The sequence below is a fragment of the Musa acuminata genome, chromosome BXJ3-1 (assembly GCF_036884655.1).
Source record: "Musa acuminata AAA Group cultivar baxijiao chromosome BXJ3-1, Cavendish_Baxijiao_AAA, whole genome shotgun sequence".
NCBI classification, from domain to species: Eukaryota; Viridiplantae; Streptophyta; class Magnoliopsida; order Zingiberales; family Musaceae; genus Musa; species Musa acuminata.
The window spans coordinates 3388693-3409154 of NC_088349.1; the positions used below are offsets into that span (position 1 = coordinate 3388693).

General features: G+C 34.5%; 1 protein-coding gene across 1 annotated transcript; it reads right to left on the bottom strand.

Annotated features, from left to right (window-relative positions):
• Nucleotides 1-313: 313 nt before the first annotated feature.
• Nucleotides 314-16544, bottom strand: LOC135629491 (putative 3,4-dihydroxy-2-butanone kinase). The gene is made up of 20 exons (XM_065136928.1): nucleotides 16308-16544; nucleotides 14679-14752; nucleotides 14542-14605; nucleotides 12743-12855; nucleotides 12621-12668; nucleotides 12408-12479; nucleotides 12235-12324; nucleotides 10052-10225; nucleotides 9737-9820; nucleotides 8245-8300; nucleotides 4779-4909; nucleotides 4617-4709; nucleotides 3640-3704; nucleotides 2823-2969; nucleotides 2690-2733; nucleotides 1674-1757; nucleotides 1475-1542; nucleotides 1277-1389; nucleotides 1102-1197; nucleotides 314-696 (listed from the first exon to the last, which is right to left on the bottom strand). The coding sequence occupies exons 1-20, from the start codon at nucleotides 16345-16347 to the stop codon at nucleotides 556-558; spliced, it is 1797 nt and encodes a 598-aa protein (XP_064993000.1). The 5' UTR covers nucleotides 16348-16544; the 3' UTR covers nucleotides 314-555.
• Between the last annotated feature and the right edge of the window lie 3918 nt (nucleotides 16545-20462).

Genomic DNA, 20462 nt, shown 5'->3' on the forward strand with positions numbered 1-20462 from the left:
ATTAGATTATTCTCCTTTGAGATCACCGCTGTAGACAGAAGAAAGCTGCAACTCATTTTTCTCTTCACAGAACCTGTTCAAAGAAACAGAAAACCTCACAATACCTATGGTCCAAATGGATCAGCGCCTACTGTTTGATCTACCTTGCAATTATTTAAACCAACTCCGAATACAATATTTATGCTGATCCGCAAGCTAAACGTGTAAATCAACAAGAACTTTAACACGAAAAGAAGAAATAACAAATAAAAGAACACAGCAATTTAGAATGAAAAGGCAACTGTTAATGCAGAAAAAAAAAAAGAAAGAAAAATAAAGGCCCTAAAAAATTCCCTTAAGCATCAAATCTTTATTGTTAGGATTTTTACAGTGCATTGTTGTGACCAAGAGATGAATAAGACAGGACTTAGTGCATTGTTGTGACCAAGGGATGAATAAGACAGGACTCAGCTTTCTCAGCTCATGCATGCACAAGCGGAAAACAAATGAGCTAAGGGAACAAAATGTGAATAATTCCCGCTGTTAGGTATGATATTATCATTCATATGTTCAACTTTATAGTTGTTCGGTCTCGGAAGGTCGTAGCTTATTCTCGACAGCAAGAGCAGCAGCTCGATACCATGCTGCTGCAGCCATTGCTCCAGGGTCAGGAACCGAAGACAGTAGGTCAGCAGCAATGTAAGTAGATCGGCCAGCCTGCATGTTTGGACATCTCGTCATGTAGGTCAGCAGCACACATATGAATACATAAAGAAGCATACACACGTTACAAGAAGCTCATGGCCTACATGTGGAAGCTAAATCAAGGCAGGTAAAGTTTCAACTACAGTGAACTGCTTTATTAAGTTGCTTTCAACACTAATGCAAGCATATGTTCAGTGTCAGAGAAGTACTAGCTTTTAGCTTTTGAATCAAAACTGAAATGCATGAAAGGTCAGATCATAATATTTTTTTTACATAAAGCATCAAAAAAATGCCTGCACATACAACATTAGTTGGTCATTACACCTAAATTGTAGATGCCTTATAGTTTATAACATTCACAACTGCTGGTTTACAGACCATATAAGCTCTTGAATGGTATGATGGAAAAGGTTTCACCTGAGCATGCATATTTTTGGTAGATTCTGCCCCAGTTAGTGCTGCTTCAGAGGACAGTAGAAAAGCTTTTAAAGCATCATCGCCAGTATCCAAAATCTGCTCAGTGCAAATAATTAAGATGAACTAATGTATATACGTACAGGAACATAGATCTCAAAAGTATGCCTTTGCTTGCCTCTCTTAGAACTTTAGATGCTGGAATAAGCGCATCCAACATAGTCCGATACCCAGCAAGTGCACCACCATATTTACTGACAGCTGCAACAGAAGCTTCTAGAGCAGTTGCCCCTGGATCAATGTATTTCGCATGACCATTATTATCTGAGAAAAATGTTCTGTGATCCACAATAAACGACAAGATAAAATTTCTTACATTGGCTTGGTGTGATAACTTGGTTGCCTTTCAAGCTTGCATATGCAGCCTTGCAGAATATATCATACCTGTTTAGCATACAGCAAATACATTTTTCAAAAACTGATGCACACACTAGCAGATGGAACGAAAAACAGGAGATGTAAAACAAAACATCAAGAAGGCTATAGAAAGAATAATCAGAGTGATGATACAGTACAAGATCCCACTAGTTCCACCCATAACCCTTCTCAATGAGGCTCCGATCTCATTTACTGTTTCTGCAGCATCATTTAGAGGATAACTGTGAAGCAGAAAAACTATAATTAGGAAGCAAATGAGGGAATCCAGAAAGGACGACTGGAACAAGTCACTCTTCTAGGACATTTACATCATATGAACTATGAAGTTGCCCGTCGAGAATCAATCATCACAAATAATTCCAAAAACTTTTGCAGCTCAGGTTAACACAACATGCAAATGTAAGTTTCCGATAACAATTAACCAAACATTACCTTACCTGCTTATTCACAGTGTGCCTACAAAACTCAAACAGTTCGAAAAGTCGGGAGTCCATGCCTTAGACAAAAGGCTAAACCGCTGGACCCAATGTCAAGTAAAAGGACAGCCTGTTGTATGAGATTCCTGCCAATGTGGGATTTGGTAGGACCAATGTACCCAGTTTTGAACTTACAGCAAAGAAGTTTTTACTTGACATGACCAGGTCACTACTGTGGCTTGGACATCCAGAAGCTAAGTATAGGGGCTTAATAATTGGTAAGCCACGATATTTAAAAGCCAAACATTTAGCAGATCAGTTACAGTGTATAATAAACTTGTATTTTTTTTACTAATTGGTTTAATCAATTAAATGATTACCCAGCAGATCAAGTGTAAAGATCTTGGACTTGATTTATTCCTCCAAAAATGATACATAGAACCCTGAGATTGACCTATAATTTATGATGTAGCATAAGTAATTCAAGCATAAGTTGATCAATAATCATAAGTAATTCGAGCAAAATGTTGACAAACAAGAGTATATACAGCAAGTGACACCACATGGTCATTTGCAGTTAGTATATACAGCAAGTGACACCACATAGTCATTTGCAGTTAATGTGATCAGCCTTTGGTGCTTGCCAGATCTCCCTAAAAGATTCATAGATGTCGTATAGAAAGGTCGACAACTAGCATGAAATGAATAACTAACTAAAAAGTAAAAAGTGCCCATACCATCTCTTCATGTCTTCAAGAACAGCTGTTGCACCTCTATGCATCTGAACAGAGCCAGCAAGTAGAAATCTTAAAACAATGAATTGCATTTTCATTAATATGAAAATAAGGAATATGGTGTAAGTGAACTCACAGTGCTTCCACAGTCACCATCACCGACTTTACTGTCCCACTCGTTTAATTTTTCCCTTAGATTAATAATCTCATTTGCAGCTGCCTCAATAGCAACCTCCATCATGCAGCCTTGCTCATTTAATTCTTGTGGTTCATTAAATGTCCGCTAGAAAAAAGTGTAGTTGACCAAGGAATAAATATCAGCAGGAACATTGAAAAAGCCTCTTCTATGCATTATTTCCTACTTCTATAACAAGTATGACCAGATGCAAATAGCTGATTTTCCAATTTCTTCAACCTATTTAAGAATACATATTTCTTTGGATCACTTATGTTGTGTGACTATATCAAGTGAAAAAGAAGGTTTCCTATGTGTTATATTTGGTCCACTACAATGATTTTAGTACTGCTGAACAAGAGGTGATGGTTGGTCTCTTGAATGGTGCAATTCTGTGGTTTGCTCAATGGCACAGCCACTGAGGGCCGACCTCAAGCAATAAACATCCAGCAAAGAAAGTACTTGGTCCAGCATATAATACATATTCTAGTAGCACTGGCTGATGTTAATACTCCATTTCCCTCCTCCAAAATTGCTCACTTCCCTCCTCCAAGATCAATATACACCCCCAGGATCTACCATTAAATTCTTAGCTGCATTTAATGTCACTGGGATTCAACTATTAATTAAATTAGCAGCAAATTAGAGAGTAGAAAAAATTAGTACATTTCAAAATTGACTAAAACATCACTGGAAACAGAAATGAAACTTATAATAACATTTTTTACAGCACATCTTTTACAGAGATGTGAAAAGATAAACTAGAATAGAGTTCTACCTCATTAGTCTTTCTTGAACAAGATGCTGGCACTGGAATAGGGATTTTAGTAGGTGGGCGATCTCCTACAGGTTTAAAACACCTACTTAGTGCAAAAGTTTGGAAATAAAATATGCAAGAAGTAATTAGCAAGCCCTTATTTTAGTGGCACCAGAGCAAGGTACCGTTAAAAACAACCTCACACCAACAAAAACAAACAAACACAAAAAAAACAAACAAGAAAAAATATGTTAACCAAGAAATTTTCTTGGATTACAACCAGCATTCATTACTTTGTTAGATCACTATGAAATATGCAGAAATAAAGTGAAGAAAATGTTTCCTGCTGTAAAAAAATAAAAAGGAATGACTACAAGGTTATTTATGCACCCATGTGACATGGTAGGTGCAATTCTTTCAGTTCCTCCATTTGTGTTAACAATAAGAGTTTACTCGATTTTATAAAACATTTCAAGAACAGGAAACTTGAAATTGTATGCCTCTTTGACCTTATATGTATAAAGTTTATAGCATCAAAGGCATGGACTCACCTAGTGTATATTCACTACTTAGTCACCCAATCACCATGTACCGGAAAAAGTATGTGCTCAAATGTATTTTTATGGTTGGCTAGTCAATGATTAGAAGATTTTCCTGGAAACGTCATAATAAAAACCTAACAAATGTGTACTAAGTTTAAGTCATTACACAATCTGCTCATCAGTCTTTAGTCTTATATAATAACCATCAGGTTGCAAAATTAGTCTACATAATTATATAGCCTCCTCATTTGCAATAAAATTGGAACCCCAGGATGCAATAGTCTTGGTCATGGCACACACTTGAGGGACATGCACATAGCATATTCTAAATGAAAGTTTGCTAAAATTATGGGAACCATTTAGCTAACAGATTTGATAAAAAACTAAATCAATTTGCTTATTCCTAGGATGTGAGCAAAGTGATGGGAATGATCCTGTAATACAAACACTTACTACCTTCAACACCAACAGGCCAGGAAGGAGCTGAAGTTGTAGCATCTAGACGTTGCAGTATTGCTGGATCTGCCTTCATTATGGAAATGGAAAATCCTGTAGGAAGCAATCTTATTAATTAGTACTAAAACAAGGTGAACATGGTAACCACTTAAATAAGCTAACCTGCCATATCAAGTGAAGTCATAAAGGATCCAGTATAAACACGATCAACAGCAAGTCCATGTTCTACTTGTAGTTGTGGAACTGCCTTTCCGGCTGCAATCATCAGCTCCATCATGGGGATGGCACCAAGTCTGTGATTATACAGATTGGTTTAACCTTAGCACTGTATCTATCATTTTCCTAACACTGTGCAACAATAATGACTAAAATAACAAATTCAAATGTACTTTCTTTAATCGTTGTCACAAAACATGACTAACATATTCAAGACTACTACAGAAAGTTACAAATTAATTTTTTTGTATCCTTCCAGCATGAGTATAAAGGGGTTAATTTTTATACCAAACTAGAAAAAATAAATTATTGCAAATTTTCCGCAAAATTCCAAAATTAGAAGGATCTGTATTAGTTTACCAGCGCTAAACTTTTTTACTACATAACTAAAACACTAATTGGTGATGATGCACCTAAGTCACCTACCTTAGGTTGAGGTTCGGAACCTCATCTGACAAACAGAAAAAGAGTTTTTTCGACAATTGTAAAAAAAATATGAAAAATTAGTTAAACAGTGCAGCTAGATGGTTTATCTTTTAGTTGAAAATATTTAAAGATAATTTTGTTCTCAAAGTTCGGTGATCTTAATGCTTATTTATATAACAGAAAAGTCATGAATTAACAATAGTGGAATAAGGATGGATGCAATCTGATAATAAAATACCACTGCCTTATTAATATGGTATGCAGTACCGAATGGTACCACCCGGTATGGGCGGTACATACCGGTCCGACGGCATACCGGTACGTGGACCGCCTGGTACTGCTACAGTGATACCGTATTGGTACAGTAATATACTGTAACAGTACTACAGTGCTACGATATGAAAGAAAATATATAAAATTGTTCGGTACACCAGGGTGTACTGCTTGGTACGCCCTAGTGTACCACTCGATACACCGATACCGTACCAAGCCAATCTCGAAACACCGGTACGATACCGTATTGCATACCTTGCTTATTAGTAACTAGCTCTTTATATGCAATAGTAATTTTTAATAGTTTCTCAAACATACTTTGCTTGCTATTTTCATGAATTACCATCACAGGATAGCCCCCCTTTTTTTTTCTCTTTTAAAATAAAGGAAACAGTTCCACCTAGAAAATTACAAAACCAAACCACTTTAAGAAATATACGGCAAAAATCCACTAGGTGAAAACCCAATTAGCACTTGCCTCTGCCAACCCTTCCCAAACTTTTTACTTTTGTGTATAATGAGACAAATCCTTCATTACATGTGTATAGGGATCCAAATCTTTCATTATCTTAACTAGACATAAAGTTCCTATAATGGCATTTGCCTCTTCCTACCCTTACTCATGGTTTGCAGTTCCTAAGCAATGCTCTTGGAAGATTTTCCAAATCACAATTTTCACAAATTCCTCTATCCTACTCTTTATGGATGTGCACTGTAATTGTATTGTGATGTAGAAGTATTTTAATATTTTTTGCATCATTCACCTTACCGGTCCGTACCAATGTACTGATCAGCTGTTAGCATGGTTTGTACCAAGCTGTACCGAGCATACCGACACATGACACATTGGGGGATACCAATATACTGCCTGTACCGGTCCCTTGTTAGATCAATACATACTACCCATATCGAGCGGTATGCCATGATACAACGAACCTTAATTTTTTGTTTGAATAAATTTTATTAGTTTATGACTCTTTTGCAAACATCAAAACTTGACATATGGCAACATCTCATATGTTTCTTAGTTTCCTAAATTTCTCCAGAAGAAAAAGAAACCCAATTAGGAAAAAAGATGGAGAAATAAAAAACTAATCTTGATCGAGGTTCCGTCTCTACAAGAAAGTTTAATCATTCTACAATAATAGAAGCTTATTAGTCACATATATTATCAAAAAGAAAGATTATTTTCCAAAACAAATTGGGAATTCAACTTCCTCAAGTAAGGAAAAATAAAGTGAGTGACAATATTTTTGCATTATGGATGCAATTTCCTTTATTGCATTCTCCATTATTTCTTGTAGGTTTTTCTTTTTCTTCTTGTACTTCAAGGTCCATAGAAGGGGAAAACAATTGTAATGTGAGAGCAATCAAAATATGAACGAATGAATGAACAATAATACTTTTCTACACTATATATGAGTGGTGTGAGGTGATATTACTTTTAGATGATACGATTTAATAATTCACATGCGAGAAAGACATGTGAAGGTGTGATTTTTGAGATATGCATAGGCGTGAGAATTAATCCTGAACCAAAATGAGTCTGGTAGTCTTTTTATTTTGGCTTATATCTTATCTAACATCTTTTGTTCTCCAATATACAACTATGGAAACTTTAAAAGAAATATGTTTATTTGCTCCCATGCATTTGTCCTGTATCAGATTTGGTCTCAAAGCTATTTGTTAAATCAGATTTGGTATTAAAGTTCTATTTTAATCAAGACATTCTATTATTAAAGCCAATCTAAATTTCACTAATCTAAAATTGGGACGAGTTCTCAAGCAGTGGATGCAAATGATGCAAAATTATTTTAATATAGTTTATGTTTGAATAAAATTGATCAGTTTAGGATTTCCTTTGCAAATGTCATTAGTTAGAAGACATTTCCAAAATTCTACTTTATTTTCCTGGATTACACAAAAGGAAAAAAAAGATAACCGATAAAAATATAGAATAAAAGAACAATCAGGTCTCCACAAGAAAGTTTCATCAATCCACAAAGGTAGAATTTATCAATCAGATTTATTATTAAAAAAGAATCATTTGTCAAAATAAATTTAGAAATATATCTTCCCCGAAGAAGGAAAGATGAAATGATTAGTTTATTTTAATTTATAAAATGTAATTTTCTTTATTATATTATTTCTTTTTTTTGTAAGTTCTCCTTTTTCCTTGTACTTGGATGTCAATAAAATGAGGTAAAACGACTGAAATAACAATCAATTGATGAATGAGTGAATGATTTTTTTTTTTTCCAACAATACGTGTGATTCCACATGGCACATGCGGATGTGCGTGAGACCTTCATTTTGGGAATTAATGCTTGAGCTAGAGAGTGCATCTACTGGTTTTTATTTTGTTTACTTTCATCTTATCTGAATTCTTCTATTCTCCATGCAGATGTAAATGAGACCTTCATTCTGGAAGTTAGTATCAGATCCAGTGAGTAAAGTCTACTAGTTTTTATTTTTGTTTTATCTTATATAAAATCTTCTATTTTTCCATAATACAAATATTGAATCCTAGAAAAATTTTACTTTCTCTACTCTCTGTGTATTTGTCTTACATCAGATTTGGTATTAGAACTGCTTAAATTATGCAAAACTTCATATTGGTCAAATATGCATGTCAGACTACTGAACCTTCACAGCTGCATACATAATTATACTCTGACAAGATCTGCAAAAACGAGAATACTAGAACTTTTACCCGTTAATCATAAGAACCACTCTGCTACCCCTGGTTATTGGAACATATTTTGTTTCCTGCAAGTAATTAAAATAGTTACAAATCTCTAAAAGGTATGAGTTTTTAATATCAAGAAACACGAACATGACATTTTTCACCACAGTTCGTATGTATATGAATTACAAACAAGCATAACACTACAAAATTATAATAATAGACCAGATATGAAGGACTATTCATGTCACAACCAACATACAAGAACTTTTATGGTGGCACTACACAGACTGTGACAGTAAGGTACACTTTGATACACCAATAAGAAACACTTTGGACAATGTTGATATATCAGTAAAGTTGTTATATTGGTACACCAATCTGGTTCAGTTGGAAAGGTCATTATGCACAGTATTCAAAACTATGCGAAGACCTATAACTGAACTATTCATGTAAAGAAAAACAGTTTTCAAATATTGGTGATAGTGTTATGATACCCACACAAGAACTTCTATGGTGCCAATACACAAACTCTAATGGAACAGTACACTTTGATACACCAATAGAAAAGACATTTTGGAAAATGTTGATACATCAGTAAAGTTGGTAAATTGGTATACCAATCTGGTTCAGTTGGAGAGGTTATTATGGCACAGTATTCAAAGCTATATGAAGACTTATAACTTAATAAGAAGAAATCAGCCAACTTGCATATGGTATTTGATACTGAATTATTTTATACCTCAATACTCAATAAATTCCTCTTTTTTATATGATTGAAAATTTGAAATAACCTCTACAGCCCCACAAGATAGTCATTCCTAAATTGCTTGTTCCTATATTGTCAATCATAAAATTAGGCATTGATGATGCAGCCAGGCTTCAAGTCCAAGGAAATTACGTTGACAGCCAGGGCATACTAAGATTCAGTATTGAAATGTGTCACAGTCAAAATCATGAGGAAAATTCCATTTATTTTGTAGCTACAAGCCTTCAACTAACAAACTCCAATAGTGGTCAAACACAATAAGATCACAGGATACAGGAATACACCAAACATGAAACTAGGAGACAGAATTGTTAGTTCAAAATTAATACAACAAAATATATTTCTTATATCTTATTCTTCTGTATCTGACATCACAAAGACCCTAGTGAACTCTAATTTTCAACAGTTCAAATCTCACAGTACTATGGTATAAAGGTGAACTAAACTTTCCAACTTCTATGATACAGAAAAAGACACTATCATAATTAGATTTGCAGTAGATAAAAGAAATTCATTTAATTTTTGATGGAATTTATTTTCAAAGATCACAGAAGAATATTCATAAACTTTCAACTAATGCCATCCTGGTGATTAAAAAAAAGTAATTGAATTTAAGTACTAGATCACAACTTCTTTTCCAAACTGATAAAAAAAGCCTTTGAAAAAGGGACAGGGTGAAAATATAATCAGCCACAAGAAACAGATTAACAGAATGAAAGGAGAGATGATAATCGTGATAGTGAATTTTACCGGTGACAATATCTGCTTGAGAACATGAGATACCACTACATCAACAGGTTGGAGATCGACAACAGCAGCACCAGGTTCTCCATGCTGAAAACACAGCCCAAAGAACAGTCATGTTATTCTGTCAAAGAGAATGTCTGCACCTACAAAGTAAGATTTCCTACTTAACTTGGGATAGTGTATCAGGTGACATCTATAGAGGGTCAATATTTAAGAATATTTTAGGTTGAAAGGACAAACTCACAATATTGAAATTCTGGTACTCGATCAATTTCTTGACAATGAGTGCTACTATGCTTAGGAATTAGGATCACTTACAATTCCAAGACCAAGCTCCATCAACCCTGGACCTAGGCGATCTGATGTGACCTGACCAGGCAGTGTACAAACTGACAAGGCAACTCCCATCGTACCCACCATTTCAGATGCATGTTTTGCTTCTGCAGCAACATCAGCAAGGGATAGACCAGCATCAGCTGCTGCCCCAGCAACCTAAGAATAGGAAAATTAAGAATTAAAAAAATAACAGAACTTGATTCAGAAGAAATTCCTAAATCAACCCACATGGAGAATGTGTGACAAGAAAATACTTAAACCTATTTGGAAGATGTAATCTCAGTGTTTTATAGCGTTCTGCAGTAACATGAAATGAGGAAAGTTTGTTTCATGGATTTAACAAGCCCCACCTGTAACAGAACACCTTCCAATGAAATTAAAAGAAAGAGAGCTAGACTGTGGCCCTTGCACCAGCCCCTTTCTTCAGCATATATTCCACCTCATCCATCAAAAAACCCATTTGAAATATTGATGTTTTATTATGATGCCTCTTATCTGGCTCCAATAAAATCATCTCTGTGTGTGTGCTCGCATGCATGCCTTTGTGTTTCATTAGCAATCAGACACCTATTTTGTTTACTCTCACAGCTTCCCTCCTGCACCCCTACTTTGCACCGTCATTGCCATATTTCCTTTATTCCTTCCCTCCCAGCACCTGCTGCCACCAGACAACAAACACCAACTCTCCTACATATTGTATAGTAAAAGAAAATAAAAAACTTGTAAGCCTCAGAAAACATTCAAAAGTTTTAAAAAGTTCATAACAGTCAAAGAGGAAAGAAGGCCATTTTAGGGTTTTCCCACCAAAAAAAGGGCTTACAGATGGGTTCCTAAGGGTTTTAGATAGACAGGATGTGACCTAAAATAGGTGACTGCCGATTCCTTGGTTTTTCATAGTCTATGCAAAAAAGAAAGATAAGCCTTGGATGACGCTTTTATTATCCTTAAGATGTAGGATATTGCTGGACAACGTTTTAATATGTGTTGCATGAATAATCAGTAGAGAACATTGAAAAAATTTAAGTTTTACAAATAGAATAAATGATCCTACAAGGAAAATCTGAATTGTGACCACATCTAATTCTACACTCAAACCCCCACCTTCTCAAGGAATGCCTACCTATGACAAGATTTGTACATTCTCGACTTACAAGAAATTTCCTCATTAGAATTTGCATTTTCATGTCTTAAGTCCTCCAATTATAAGGAAATATTCTTGCTCAAAACTCATTTCTACTGATGACTAACTTCTGTATAAACACTCCTACAATATGACACCCTCAATATATAATTTTTATATAATGCTTTGGTAGAATATTTTTTTAATGCTTTGGTACAAGATTTTTACTTATAATATGTACTGTTAAACAAGGATTGTTGTACCGCCTGAAACGGTATGGTATGAGCAATACAAACCGGTCCATGCATGGACCGATACGTGGACCACCCCGTTTTAGGCAGTCTCAATAAAAATAAAAGAAAATCAAAAGGTGGTGGGCCCCAATCCATTTCAGTATTATTATTTTTTTTTAAAGGCAAATTAGGGCTCTTCTTGCGTACGAAGCCGCTGCGCTGCCTCTTTGACGCTGTCATTGCTTCTCAAGTATCGATGCACCTTTTCTTTCTTCTTCTTCCTTCTTTCTTTCTCCTTCTTCCTCCTATGTTCCTCCACCGGACCTTCCTCTTCAATCTCTTTTTCTTCTTCGTTGGAACACCAGCGCACACAAGCATACTGTGTCGGCAGACTCGGCACACTAGTATGGAGCGGCACATGCCATGCCGTCAGCTCGGACTGATATGTCAAACCTTGCTGTTGACAATTACAATATCTTTTAACAAAATTGATTTTTTTCACATGTTCTTAATTTTTCTCAGTTTTTCTTATAACTCTCTATTCTTTTCAATTGTTTGATTGTCTTTTTTGTCCTGCCACAACGCAAACTGTATTAACCAATCCAACTTATCCAGCTGATCCCATGTATCATGATCCTAATACATATAGCCAGTCTCAACTCAAAAAAGAATCCTAGTCCTTTAGATCTCTCAATATATGCATTGTTAAACAGAAAGCAACAGATAAATCAAATAATAGTACCCCAAAAATATACTCTTACACCATGTAATTTCAAGGATGATCATACAAAAAAAGGCACCAAAGAAAATACCTTATGAACAAGAATGGTCCCTGCCAATCCTCTTCGTCCAGCTATGCCTCGAGGTGGTGGAAGGGCACAATCATCTCCAACTACAACCATCTACAGATATCAAAGCAAATAGATCCCAGTAAATCCAATATTAATGTTATATCAAGGTTGCTATATCATCAGTAGCATTTTACCTCTACTTTATATCCCTCTGATTTTGCTTGCTCAGCTGCTAAACCAAAATTGAGTCGATCACCTGTATAATTCTGTTTACATCAAGAGAATGTAATTGTCAAAAGAACATTATTACGTCAACTGATTAACATTCTTCAAACAGTAAGCAAAAGCAAAGAATCAAAATATGAAATGATTAATTGCAATAATTCATAAGTCAGACGTTGTGGTACCTTAACTATGAGAAGGCATCCCATGGAACCTGTTACAGCTCTAATACCCTATAAAGTTATATTGAGTTGGTTTGAATTTCATAAACTGTAATAGAAACTTATTGTCATAATAGAAATCATACAGCTAAGATAGAGTCAACAGGTGGAGAGGTGAAAACATCGCCACAGATGGCAGCTGTTAACATTCCTGGACCAACAAATCCAGCATGAGCAGGTTCATGCCCGCTTCCACCTCCTGCAATCAAAAAGGCCTTTAGCTTAAAATTTATACGCTAAATAACCATGCCGGATGCCAATACTACTCAAATTAGATAAGGGGCAAAAAAGATAAAGGATCAGTAATGCTCAAGCATAATGGCATGACATCAGTTACCAATTGTGATACATAAAACTTTCCATGATAAAAACTTTCCATGATATATGTGTTTCCTATTTAATGGCTTTAGGGGACTACTCTACAGATATATTACCTCAAATAGAAAAGGTTTAAGCAAAAAAATCTCTATCAATAAAGAGCTATGAACCAAACAAAATGTTGGCAAAGTGTATATTGGAAAACTCATTTTCATAAAAGAAAATTATTTCTGCTATCTGATGGCTTATAAAGTGATGCCCATCTCTGGTCGATACTGTTTTTGGTGACCAGTCATACTTGTATGGTACTAATACTAAAAGCAATACACTGTCATGCATCATCCAGTATCAGCAAAAAAAGTTAAAAATTAAATACATATTGGTAACTCGGTTGGTACATGCTAGTCCCAACTGGTATTCAGAATCCTTGTGATGCCCCAAGTATCATAACTGTTTTAAAAATCACATCTAGTTTATAGATACTTTAAAGTTTTTGAGAATCTCACAACCAAAAGTAAATGAGAATATAGCGATCTTCCCTCAGAATTCTGGACAAAAAACTATTCCATGATTTGGAATAGAGTAAAAGGAAAGGCTTACAATAACCTATTTGTGCCCTAGATTTTACATGTTAAACCTGTCTAAAAGGAAAATTTTGCCCAAATAGTTTTTTTTTTCCTTGGTGTCAACTAAAAGCTCATTTGGGAAGTTCTTTGCATCAATTTTTAGCATTATTTTGGATGACTTATCAACTATTCTAGTACTCAAGTACAACAAGAACATATAACTCCATTATGTATCTTCCTGAATGGATCAGGAACATCCACAATTTCATTACATGGTTATTTGCCTCAAAATAAATTGTACAAAAATATGGTCAAAGTGAATTTTAAAAAAATCCTGTGTGATGTTAGACTGAACATTTATAAATGTTAGGATGGTAAAATTTCATGATTATGGAAAATAACTCAAAGATTGCATAATTCATTTATAGATCTTAGGATGGTTAACTACATGATTATGAAAAAGAAATAGAAGATTAAATAATACATCAAATAGTAAGTTCCTCAAAAATTGAACTTCCTGCTCAAGATGCTACTCGTCTTTAAAATTTGATCTTCCTCAACCCTCAGAATCACATGAGCGATAGTTTATGAGTAATTGAGTACCATAAGTATCCTAAGCTACACCTAAATAAAGAAACTACTTCCATTTCTTTGACCCAAAATTGCACTTAATTAGGAAGATTTTTAGCAGTTGATGCAGGTTACACCTAGTGCCAGGCAATGAGCGGCCACGTGTTCATTAGTTTAGCATTTCAAGGGAACACAATGCTAATTAAAATTCCTAATAAAGAAGTATCTTTGTTCATCGTCAGTATTGACTATACAAAGCTTCCTAATCTGTGTGACTTACATATTACAAATGCCTCATAATTTTGAACCAACGTTTTTTGACAGCTTTTAGGCAAAATATAATTAAACAGCGACACACATCGAGTTCTCAGAAAATATATATTTTAAGCAAAACATAGGAAAAAGAGAGTTCAAATAATAAGAATATGTACCAGATATGACGGCAACCTTATCATACGGAGCACTCAAGACATCAGCACGTAAAACAACCTTAATCTGCATATTAAGGCAATAATGTTAAGTAAACAGACAACATTGCAACAGGACAAGTTTGCATAAGAAACATCACCTGTGGAAAGCCATCCAAGTACTGTAGGCCAGGATAAGTCTCAACTAGTCCTTCAATGAATTCAGTTACCACATCTGCACTTTGCACAACCATATCAATTCCTTAAGCCCTAAAGAACAAATGTATCCTACAAAATATCTAAAAACAACAAAAGCAGTTCCAAGATAATGGAAACAGTCAACAGCATATGGCACATGCATTTTCCCCTATGACCCAAAATTTGCAGTTAAGGCATCACATAATAATCAGCTAAACTGAAGGTATGTGTTCCAATCAGCACACAACTATCACTTCCATGGCTCACCACGTGCACACTTTGGACAACCAAACCAACGCCTTAAACACTAGATAACAAGTGCATCTTACTAAATATCTACAAAACCACAAATAAGGTGACAGAAATGGAAACAATCATCAGCATCTGGCACATGCATGCTCCCTAACAACTCAAGATTTGAATTTAAGTCAGCATATAGTGCTCAGCTACACTACAGCAGTTGCATAATTCAAAAAGCAACTAAGAGTAATAATCCAAAGCAAAAAAAAAGGACTTTACAGGCAGAATAATTGAGCATGTAAACTCAAGAAGAGACCGTAGCGATTGTACACCACAAGGTCCCTATATAAAAGGGGACAAGTGAATCATCACTTTTGGGTGCAGGCAGCCCTCTACCATCCGTCAACCCTAAAATGTGCAAATCTAGATCAACTCCCTAAGCACAGAATATCTACAAAAATTGCAGATGTAGTCATGAAAGATCAAATGAGCATCAGCATTTCAACACATGCATACTCCACGACAATCCAAGATTTGCATATAAGTGAGCATTCGATTATCTGCTTCACTCAATATATGCACTCAAGTCTAGTCATGAAAAAATAAATGAGAATCAGCATTTTAAAACATGCATGCTCTGCGACAGGCCCCAGATTTGCATCAATGTGAACATACAATGCTCAGCTTTACTCATTATATGCACTGAAGTCATTATGCCACAATAATTTCCATGGAAATCACAAAACTAAACAATAAAAACAGTGGCTAAAAACCAATAGAAGACTTGGAGCAACAAAGAAAATTAATAACAAAACTTTCCAAACAACAGCATCTGCATAAAGAAAAAAATATTCTTTCAACGATGAACATCTATTCTAAAGGCATCCAAATAGAATCAAGAACCAAAGCTAGAGCCACACAAACTCCCTCCTATGGTCAAACTACAAGAATCACAAGATTTAGAAAACTCATGCTGCCCAACCACCTAAGATGGATTAAAAATTCTGCATACAATGATCACTTCGTCTTAAGATACGCATGCAAGTCAATGACAATGATCATTTCCACTGATTCAAACAGTAAAACAGTGCTAACAATCAAGCAATAGCATCATAAAACATTAAAGAAAAATATCCATACAACATGATCGAGCATTTAGATCCAAGAAGGGTAAACCCCTACACCGACCATTTAGCCAAGGGCATCCAGACCAAATAAGGAACCAACGATGGCGCCACTACAGACCCAAAAGTATGATCAAACTACAGCGATCACAATAGTTACCATAAAGCAAAAGGAAATCAACACAAATCGAAGAGACCAAGGTGGAAATAGGATAGATCAGAGGAGACCATTGGGATCGTTGATTAGCTTCTTGCCCTGGTACGCCATTCCGGGAACAGAAGTCGTTCTGGAATCCTCGATCGTCGAATCCTCCTTTTCCTCCCCCTCCTCGTCGATCGCAAGCCGAAGTAAACCCTAACTCGACAAGACAACAAGAGCGAAGCGGAGGGAGGGAGAGAGAGAGGGAGGGAGGGGGGAGGGGAGGAAAAACCAAAGAAGACTGGAGAGGGATGAGGGCTGTGTGTCAAGCTCTCATCTCTCTATATATTTTGTTGGGAGGGCTCCTCTATTTATAGATTGGAAGTCTTATCTGAGAAGCGAGCGGCCTCAGCGACCCGTTTGTCCGAATGGAGCAAACTCAAATTACTCAATCACCCTCTCGCTTTCCACGAGGTAACTCAGCCACATATCTATCACGGGCCATAATAACCGTCTGATCAGGATCTATCGGATAAAACCGTGGTGTACCGTTTCTGTAATTAAAAAATGACATATGCCTAAAATAGGAAGAGAGCCGGGAGTCCATCTACTGACGTTCGGTTCTAAACAGGATATTGCTAATTTATCAGATCAGGACCGTCCATTTTCCGCTAACTTCGTGATCTTATGATGCGTGGCAGCGGGGCACGCTGTTCGGTGCCTTGGGCTTCGATACGGACGAGAATCCTCCCGTTTTCCGCCACCTGTCGAAGTCACCGCATCAAGTTAACGCCGTTCATCAAAGCTTGCACTTCCTATACCTGCTTGCCACGTGCACATTGAAAGCTGTTCACTCTTTTTCTTGAAATAAAAACACACATCAATTAAAAAAGGGCCAATGTGGCTCCTATTAACATAATCAAATGAAATAATGAGTACACCATCAGCTTTAAAATTCCAAGGAACATCACTTGTTTCATTTAGGGTTTTCACAACTTCTAGAGCATCAAATCTAACCAAAGGTCTCTTCCAATTAAATATCTTTGCTGCAAGAGGGGTTTGTGAGAAGTCCAATGAATGATAGATAGCAAAGTGGAAATGAGCTCAAAATTAGGGAAGAGGAAAAAGATATGGCCCCTACAAGGATTTAGTTGTTGGGCCACTTTGTACCTAAAAATTGCATGATTTTTTTGTTGATGGGAGAGATTTGGTTCCCCAAGAGAATAATGATAGTGAGGAATGTGGAGCAAATGCCTTCAAGTAATCTTCTTCTTTTTGCCTTTGCATTGCTAGTGCTCTCTTTGAGACCTTGTGTGATAAGCATTCACTCGACTAAAGGTCATATCGGAAGAAATAGAACAAAGGAGAAAAGGGTCATGTAGAGTGCACTTCTCTTTTGAAAGTGCTCCTTTTTCAAGCTTTTTTTTTCTTTTTTTTGGGTTTTTCGTAAAGTGCTCCTTTTCGATTTCCCAAATAAAGAGTCCTTTTATCTTTTTATAATATTTAATATATCATTAACACCATCGATCCAATCCCTCGAGTATAAGGCTTATACTATTAATTATAATATTTTTAAATGTGTATGTTATTTTTTTACACCTCCATCAAACACATTGTAATCAGACAAATATGCTCAAAATATAATATAATTTTAATTTATTTTTTTTAAAAATTCAAATAATTATTCTAATTGTTTGATGAAGAAAAACAATTGAATATGAGACTTCTATGATAGCTATCAACATATTTACAGTATTTTAGAGACATCTAATGAAAACATTAAGGACACATTCAAAAATTTTATAACTTAAGCAAATGGACTCAAAATCGAATAGAAATAAGTCCATATAAAAAAAATAAAATATATATCCTTGTTGACATACTAAGCATAGATTTTACCCAAATACCTTATGGATTTAATCCCTCGTATATAAGATTTACACTTTCAGTTATAATATTTTTAAATATGTATATATTTTTTTTACACCTTCATCGAATACACTATAATTGAGATAAATATACTCAAAATACAATAGAAATTAACTTATAAAAATAAAAAATAACTAAATAAATATTCTTATTGGTTCAAGAAGAAAGACAATTGAATATAAGACTTGTATGATAGCTATAAACATACTTATATTATAGTATTTTAGACATATATAATAAAAAAAATTATAATCATATTAAAAAATATTATAACTAAAATAAAATAGAAATAAGTATATATAAAAAATCATTTAATATATATATATATATATATCTTTATTAGCTTATAAATAAGAACAAAGAAATAGGAATATTTATATGTTTATATAAAAATTAATTTACAATCAACAAATTAAATTGATTCATCATAAGGATCGAAGCAAAATCAATGGACCAGTAAGAAAAATGAGAGTTATTGTTGTGACATGATATTCCATAAATTTTAAAAAGATAGAGATACCTTGGGAAATTAAAAAAAGGGAAAACTCAAAAGTGGAATTTTTTTCTGATATTTTATTTTCTTTTAAGAATGATTGTTGTTAAGTTGGTGATAATAAGAGCGAGGGTTCGAGGGGGAAAGTTATTGACATTATTATATAATGACAAGTTACAATTTCTTAACTATTTTGAGATCCATTATATAAATAATTACAATGATAAAATTATAATACCTAACTATTTTAAGTCAACTATATGAATCTTTTGTCGCTCGGATATATATATATATATATATATTCTTTCAAATATTTTAGATTAAAAGTATAGCTTTAATTTTCTTTAAATTCAAAAGAAATATTAAAATTCATCTTAATTTTATTTATTTAATATAATTAAAAATTATAAGTTAACCATAAGGATGGCTATCCCTAAATGATCAATCAGTATGTCGGGTGTCATTATAATTTGTAAAAGAATTATTTTTTTACAAAGAATAAGTAACAAAGTTGGAATAATATTTTTCAATGATATGATATCTTTTTTTTTTATAATTAAAAGTTCACAGTTTTTTTCTTGTTATTTTATCACTGAGATTTGTGCTCTCTTTTGGTAAAACACAACGCCATGTGTGGAAGACCAATTTACTTGTCATCCTTGTGCTTGTGGATTCACAACCGGAGTGTTACATGTTACACTACATATTGCAAATATGAACTAAAATCTATTGACAAATATTTATTTTAGTGAATAGTGAATAAGGTTCAGCATGTTGAGAAGTATAACATCATCGTTTGTGATGAATTATAATTCATTATCATTGAGGCTAATAAAGTCTTATATGAATTACAACGAGGGTAATTACATATTACTATGTATAATTAATTATGATTAGTGTTTTGATCTTTATACTTTAAAAATTAACATAAGATCTCCTACACTTACAAAGATGAAATATTTAATCTTAATTCCGTCATTAATTTTTTCGAATGAAAAAGATAAAAATATAATTTTACTAATTTTAAATTATTAATTTTATATAAACTTTCCTGATTAATTTTCTCCTCCTCTTGTCGTTTCAACCTACTCGCCTATCATGTGTCATACTCGTTTGCCCATCGCTCACTTGTCAGAGTTGCTTGTCCATCACATTTACTTGATCGCCACTCGTTTGCTGTACCTGCTCGCCCGTGGCTCTTGGTTGCTAGCCCGTCAAATCCACTCGCCTACGGCACTTGCTCACCTGTCACTTTTTCTTTTTATAAAATGATGAGAAATAATGTTTTTCTCTCTTATTTTCCTTTATGAAATTGAAGTGTTTGTGTTGGATGTAAAATCTTATTTCATTTACCCGATTACGAAGGTATCATGACAAAAAATAATAATAATAAATCTGTGGCAACAAAATGCTGGAATCGATGTTGTGATGTTTCAGTTATCTTTGAAATAAAAAGTAGATCTATTATTTTGTGCCATTTGTTGTGGAGCTCATCGAATACTTTTTGTACGTTTACTTTCTTCTTGTAACTTTGTTTGCATGAGACTCGTTAAATCGAGATATCACAACAACAAATCACATTCAAGTTTGTTCATTTGCTTACATGAGCTCATATCAACATGAAAGCGATAACAATGATAAAAACTTATATGCTTATTGGTTCATGAACTTTGTCATGCCTCATCGGAGTTTGACTCACGGTGGCAATTTCTTGTCAATCTCTTATTTCTATTGGAAGTTTGTTTACTTTTAGAGATGACACCTTATGCTACATTTGTAGTAAATATTATAATTAAATACACATATGAAACATAATAATCAC